General features: G+C 36.4%; 1 protein-coding gene across 1 annotated transcript; it reads left to right on the forward strand.

Annotated features, from left to right (window-relative positions):
• The first annotated feature begins 875 nt into the window (after window positions 1-875).
• Window positions 876-2,780, forward strand: LOC116126798 (flavonoid 3',5'-hydroxylase-like). Its single transcript, XM_031412476.1, has 2 exons — window positions 876-1,857; window positions 1,953-2,780. Exons 1-2 carry the CDS (start codon window positions 949-951, stop codon window positions 2,580-2,582), a joined length of 1,539 nt encoding a protein of 512 aa, XP_031268336.1. The 5' UTR covers window positions 876-948; the 3' UTR covers window positions 2,583-2,780.
• The last annotated feature ends 5,039 nt before the right edge of the window (window positions 2,781-7,819 follow it).

The following is a 7,819-nucleotide window of genomic DNA, read 5'->3' on the forward strand; positions in this document are numbered from 1 at the left end:
TTTGAATCTAAGTAAATCTGAATATCTTCCTTCCAAATTGAGTCAATCTAAATATCTTCTCTCTTAATAGGGAATTATCCTCTCCGGATTAACAGCACAACATATTCATCACCAAAAAGTATCGGATTTCATCTATTCTAATGCCACAAATGTTGTTGTCAAATGATCGTCTAATGTCAATCAGACAACATTTATTTTGATACCAAAAAATTGTATCATCCTAATTGGGCAATAGCATAATCAATAACAAAAATAAATAAATAAAACTAATCACATTAGAATATTCGATTTTAGGTTTAATTTGACAACATCCACAAACCTGTTAGGTATTGGTATTAAACAATTTTTAGCTGTTGTTTTCAAGTGTGTTCATAAGGGGCAGCTAGACGTATTGAATGTTTGTTGAGTTTGTTTTTTAATTATATGTTGATGTTCAGACAAAATAAGTTTCAAAGAAAGATGGTTTAGGCTCTATGTGTTTTCCTAGAAAAAATTATTTAAAAAAGAGAATAAAGTAAATTCACGCCTCCACGTAATCCACCCACCGTTTACTTGTAGGATTATTTTATTTACTGGTGAAAGCTGATTCATTCTCTTTTATTTAAATAATAATGGTAGGCTCAAATGATTTGACTTTATATAATCTTGTACTATAATCCTTTGCATATTTGATTAATCATACCGGGAACTGAGCTTTCATGCCATCTTTGTTGAATGATTTAATCCAACCCTATTAATTATTAGAAAATATTAGATGATGACATCAGGTTTGAATAAATTTTTGTGTGCTAGTCAATCCGATCCATCGAGGAACGTTTCTTTGGTTTGGTGGGAATTGAAATACTCGCAGATCATTCATCACCTCCATCGAAATTCAAACCTTTCAAAGCCTTATATATTGCACCCAGTTACATTTTTTGTTCACTCAACCCATTGCTTAGAGCAGAAATGACACTATCCGCCATATTCCAAGACTCCTTCCTCCTCAAACAGGGCCTTGTCGCCGTTCTCCTTCTTATCATAACACGCTATGTCATCCGTTTTCTCTTCAGGAAATCAAGACCCCCGCTCCCTCCAGGACCACATGGGTTCCCTATCGTCGGCGCCCTGCCCCTCATAGGCAGCATGCCGCATGTCAGCTTCGCCAAAATGGCCAAAAAATACGGGCCAATCATGTATCTGAAATTCGGAAGTCAAGACATGGTGGTGGCCTCAACCCCGGAAGCCGCTAAAGCCTTCCTCAAAACCCACGATCTCAATTTCTCAAGCCGTCCCATCGATGCAGGCGTCCACCATTTGGCCTATGATGGACAAGACATGGTTAATGCTGAATATGGACCAAGGTGGACATTGTTGCGGAAAGTTTGTAATACTCATATGTTTGGTAGCAAGGCCATCGAGAATTGGGCTCATGTTCGCGTCTCTGAGGTTGGCCTCATGCTTCAGGATATGCTGGAGGCGAGCCGGAAAGGCGAGCCGGTGTTGATGCCTACAATGTTATCATATCTCACGGCGAACGTGATCGGCCAGGTGGTGCTCAGCCGTCGTGTTTTTGCTACAAACAGTTCGGAATCGAACGATTTTAAGGTTCTGGTGGTGGAGATGATGAAGTATGCAGCGGTTTTATTAGTGAAGGATATTATCCCGGCCTTGGGTTTCTTGGACAGAGGAACCGAGCGGAAAATGAAGAAATTACACAAACAGGTCGATGCAATGATAACGAAAATGATTGAGGAACATATTGCGACGAGTCATGAGCGTAAAGAACACCCTGATTTGCTTGACGTTATTTTGACTTACCGTGACAAGCCAGATGGTGAGAGACTTAGCATCGAAAACATTAAAGGACTCCTCCTGGTATATCTCTTAACAACTTCTTTAAACATTTACTTTTTAATGTAAATTTGACTACGTCCATGACTCAACTGACCCTGTTCATAAATTATGTTTAGAACTTATTTGTGGCCGGCACGGATACATCATCAAGCATCGTCGAATGGGCACTGACCGAGATGTTGAAAAACCCAACCATTTTCAAGAAGGCACAAGAGGAGATGGATCAAGTAATCGGAAGAGACCGAAGGCTCGAAGAATCTGACATCCCAAAACTCCCATACTTACAAGCCATATGCAAAGAAGTCTTAAGAAAACACCCATCAACACCGCTCAACCTGCCTCGCCTCGCATCCGAAGATTGCGTTGTCAACGGCTACTTCATCCCCAAAAACACTAGGCTCCAAGTAAACATCTGGGCAATCGGACGCGACCCTGACTTGTGGGAGAACCCATTAGAGTTTACACCAGAAAGGTTTTTGACAGAGAAGAATAAGAAGATTGATCCGCGAGGAAACGACTTCGAGTTGATCCCATTTGGAGCAGGAAGAAGAATCTGTGCTGGAGTCAGAATGGGAATGGTTCAAGTTGAGTACGTTTTGGGAACTTTGATTCATTCGTTTGACTGGAAATTACCAGAGGGAGTTAAAGAGTTAGACATGGAGGAAATTTTTGGTCTCACACTGCAAAAAGCGGTGCCTCTTTCAGCCATGGTTTCCCCAAGACTTGCCCCAAATGCTTATGTTTAACAACTGATTATAATCAAGCTCCATAATTAATCGGGCTGAAACGGGCAGAGCTTTGATTTCACGTTTGTTTATCAGGAGGATCATCTCACCTTCTTCCTGCGTTTTATTCTTTTAGTTTTTTCTCCAGAATAATTTATATTTGCTTGTAATCAATCTTGTATCTTCTACTTAAAATAATGAGATACCAATGTTCTTCATGATTAATCTTAGGAACTCAATTTTTATCATTTCAGAATATCGAGGAAGATAATTTCTGTTCAGATATAATACTGTTAAATTGACATTGCAAAGCATGTAACACCTAATATATATGTTTTAATAGTTAGAAATATATTTAATATGATCTTTAAAATTTCTTTTCAAATTAAAAACTAGAAAGAAAAAACTGTATAAAAGATTTCCAATCATTTTTTTATTTTGCGCTCGTTCTTGGGATTGTATCAAAAAAATTTATTGTTTCGAAAACATTTCAGCTCATTTCTATATAATGCATTTTCATAAAGATTTTGTTTTATATTTCTTGTTTTCAGAAACAAAAATTTTAAAAACTGTATTTCAGTTCAATATATCGTGCCTTAATACTCAAACTTTTTCCATATGGACTGCTGCTATAATTTTTTTCTCAATTTGATCCCTGCTTGATTTAACAAAGATCCGTTTGATTTAATTTGGGTTGGTGAATTAATTATCTTGTGTTTAAAGCTTAGCTAAACAACATAATATATTTTTAAAAGGGTAATTATCCCTGACTGGGCAGTAGGATGAGCACGGACGGGGCCGGAACCCGACTCCGGGCCGGGCCGAAGGCCCAAGAGAATTTCCCGAGCCCAGCCCATCTCCGGGACAGGGCTGTCAGGAATCCCCAGGCCTCGCCCGCGGGGATGCAATGACTCCCAGCCCGTCCCGAATTCGGGGATTTTGGCTAAACATAAATTCCTTCAAAAAAATGAAAAATTGGGTGAAATCCACAAGAGAAAGAAACTCAAAACCCTTCTCAGAAGAGGAAAAAAATCATAAATTTACTACTTGAAATAAAGAAGAAACTGAAGCAAAGTTAAGAACTTTAAGTAAAAGCTAAGAACTTGTAGATCCTAAAGCAAATTAGGAAAAATTTGGAAACTTGACAATCCAGATGAGAAAATGAAAAAAGGAAAGTCAGATCTAGAGAGAAGAAGATAAATTGAAAGAAAAAAGACTTAGTTGGATTTGGCTGACATGGTTGAGGAAGAGAAGTGAAGTGGGATATTGAAGGTGTTTGTGAAGAGATAAAGTGAAGGAGAGAAGCGGGAAATGTGTTGAGGGTGCTAAAGAGCCGACATTGTGTAAGAGCATGTGATGTGCAGTGTGGATATTTGAGATTATAATAATAAGAAGAAGAAAAACAAGAACAAGAAAGGAGAAGAAGAAGAAAATAGTTGAAGCAGCAGGGGAATTTACAGAAGAGAAGAAAAAGAAAAGCAAATAATTTAAGGGGTCACTCACATAAACATTAGAACATAATAGAGATGGCATAGCGCCCGACATTTTCGGGTACCCGGCCCGGTCCGGCCTGAAAGGGGCGGGCTTTACTTGAGGTTGGCGGGCTTGGGCTTGGGCCTGGGCTTGATTTTAAGGCCCGACCTCGGGTACAGGCTGGGCATGGGTATATCTTTAGGCCCAGCCCGTCTTTAAAAATTTTAGTATTAATTTTACTAATTTACCCTTATACTATATATTTAATTACAATATTATTATATATATATATATATATATATATCAATTTTTCCCAAACCCTAACCTCAATTTTCATCCCATATTGAAAGTTTAACATATTAAAATTGCCTTTAAATGAGTTAGATGGGTTTAGTTCAACTTATAAAAGTGGATTTCACCATAATATATTATCTAAGCTGAAAAGTTAGTATAATCAAATATTATGGAGTTTTAATTGCTCATTTATTACTTAAATTATTTGCGGAAATAACTTCAATTAATATTTAAAAACTATTTCTAAAATTAAAAATATAAAAAAAATTTGAAATTTATTAATATTTAAAAATAAACATTATTAAAAAAGGCGGGCTTGGGCCGGGCCTGCGGTTATAAAAAACTCATCGGGCCGGGCTTGGGCTTTGCCTATCATACCCGTAACGGGCTTGGGCCTGTGTCATGAGGTCGGGCTTGGGCCTGGGCCAAGGGGTACCCGGTCCCGGCCCGGCCNAAGATCCGTTTGATTTAATTTGGGTTGGTGAATTAATTATCTTGTGTTTAAAGCTTAGCTAAACAACATAATATATTTTTAAAAGGGTAATTATCCCTTCCTGGGCAGTAGGGGAATTTACAGAAGAGAAGAAAAAGAAAATCAAATAATTTAAGGGGTCACACAAATAAACATTGAAACATATCATAACATATATATATATATATATATAGGGCGGGCAGGGCTGGGACCATCACCATCCAGCCCTCGATTATTTTCGGGAATCACCACCCAGTTCGGGCCGGGGCAAGGCCAGTCTCCAATGGGACGGGCCGAATGCCCATCCATATTCACTACCCTTGAGGTTTGCTTTTTTCTTGTGGGGCAGTTTAAAATAACATCCCTAACCTCTCCTCAGATTTCAAATATTCTCTCAAACCTCGCGTCTTCACCATTTACTAACATAATTTGTTGGTTTACTGTATTTTTCATAAGGGAAAAGTATCTAAACCCCCCTCAAGTATATAGGTTTTTTTTTATAAAAATTAAAAATAAATTGCATTAATTTTTTTCAGTGGAATTAGGGGTAAATAGGATATTTAATTAGTTTTGGAGTTGAGAGTACCTTGGTTTTATTGAGAGGGGGTTAAGATAATTTCCAAATTCTGAAGGGCTTTTTAATGCAGATATACATAAGGGGGTTTAGAGTGATTTACCATTAAGAAATATACAGTAATCTCAACGAATTTTGTTATCAAATAGCGGAGAGGGGTGGTTCGGGAGAATTTTTGAAATCTAAGGGTGGTTGAAGGATCCTATATTAAATTTGTGGGATATCCCTAATAGAACGCAAACCCCAATGGAGGTGAGGGGCAATAACCCTTTTAAAATGTATTCATTTGCTTCTCAATCTGTAGTTAGGGTCTAGCGTAAAATTGAGTGTCAAACAATTAACAAAATTAAGGGTTGTTTGTCTAAGCTTATGAAAATTAGTTTATAAACAGTTAGTGTTTATAAGCTAATTTGAGCTTATAAGCATTTGAAATTTAAGCAGTTACGTATTTGGTTAAAATGATTGATAAGTAGTTAACGCGTTTAAAAAAATATGGCTTATAAGTACATTTTCTTATTAAAATGACTAAAAATGGTACTATAGTAAAATGATTTGTTTGAAATATAAAAATAAGGGTATAATATGAAATTTTAAAATTAAATAGGGATAATATAGTAATATACTTGATCAAATTAACTTATAAGAAAAAAAAAAAAAAAAAGTACCTTCCCTGCAACTTATTATTATTATTTTTTTTTTTCTTATTAGCTCAAAAAGGTTATAAACAAATATGTCACCTTAATTTTAGAGCTTATAAGCTAGTTTAACCAGCTTATAAACTCAGACAAACACCCCCCTAATATCAATTATTGTTTGTATTGTTTAACTAAATTATGTAAATGGATTAATTATTTGCAAGGATTTTTTTGTATTATTATTTTTTTAATTTCAATTTAATTTTGTTTATGAATAATTATTGTGGGGGCATTTAGCATGAGAGAGACAATTAGACTATTTATTCTTTTTAAAAGGAAATAAAATAAAAAAATGGAACGAAGGACATCTTAAGAAAAAAATTAACTTTTAGATTTTTAGATAAGAATAAAGATAGCCTAACAAACGTATCTCACAATTTTCTTTCACAAACCGTACACGTGAAAGCTAAGTTGTTAGTTCCCACCAAAACAGTCGCAAAATGATTTCGACTAACGTAACAAACAGTCGTTCCTTATGGAGGAATGATTGTTCTCATAAAAAATAGTCATTCCTAACGGGAACGACCATTGCTTGTGAATGAACGACCATTCTTTATGAATAAACGGTCATTATTTATGAATGGAATGACAATTCTTTACAAATGAACAACCGTACATGTCTAGTAAAAGTCGTGATTTGACGTGATAAAGCCAACACAGTGCCACGTCAGCATTTGTGAGAGAAAGTTATAAGGTTTATTTATCAGTGTAGTATTACCCTTTAGATAGAATGTTTGAAAAAGTGAGGTTAATTTAGTTTTAAACAATGTTTTAAAACCCGGCCCGACCCGATTGATTTAACCGGGACCCGACCATTGAGCCGGGTCGAACTGGCATAAAACCAGAATAATTGAATTCACCCAGTATGACCCACTGTTGGACCGAGGTTACTATTGCAACCCGCCGATCCAACCGGTTTTAGGAAAAAAATGGGTCAACTCTAACCCCCTCCTAAATGTGATTTTTTTTAAAAAGTTTTCCCCAATTTTTCATTCTTTCAAGCCCTAACCCATATTTGCACTCTTCCATTAATCGATTTCTTCATCGATTTTTTCATTTCATCTCTTAATTTTTTTTCATTTCCAGTTCAGTGGCAACTTTGTTTCATCTTCGTTATCTTCATTTCATCTCATCTTCGGCAGTAGTTACTTCCAGGAGTGATTCTCTCTCCCATAGAAAAAGATTGTTCAAGTCAAACAAACAACACACATCAAAATAAAAAACACAAGAACAAGAACAAGAACAAGAAAAAGAGAAAATACCCAGGTAAGAAAGTATGAAAAAAGGAGAAGAAAAAAACTTACTTGGGTGATGAAGACCCCCCGGGGTGGGGCGGGGGGTTTGTTGTTATTGTGAGAGAGTCTTGTCCTCTCTCTCTCTTTGTTTCTTTTTTATTTGGGGGTGTTGTGGAAGTCTATAGAGAAAGCTCAAGTTTTTTTTTTCTTTGTTAGAACCAGCTAGTTGAATTGGTTGAACTGGTCGACTCAAGACCTGGTCACTTTGCTCGATTTCACCCTAGGTCAATTTTTAAAACATTGATTTTAAAATGAGGGTTTTGTTATTGTGAGAGAGTCTTGTCGTCTCTCTCTCTTTGTTTCTTTTTTATTTGGGGTGTTGTGGAAGTCTGTAGAGAAAGCTCAAGTTTTTTTTTTCTTTGTTTGAACCAGCTAGTTGAATTGGTTGAACTGGTCGACTCAAGACCCGGTCACTTTGCTCGATTTCACCCTAGGTCGATTTTTAAAACATTGAT

Source organism: Pistacia vera, unplaced genomic scaffold, assembly GCF_008641045.1.
Source record: "Pistacia vera cultivar Batoury unplaced genomic scaffold, PisVer_v2 Contig184, whole genome shotgun sequence".
Lineage (NCBI taxonomy): Eukaryota > Viridiplantae > Streptophyta > Magnoliopsida > Sapindales > Anacardiaceae > Pistacia > Pistacia vera.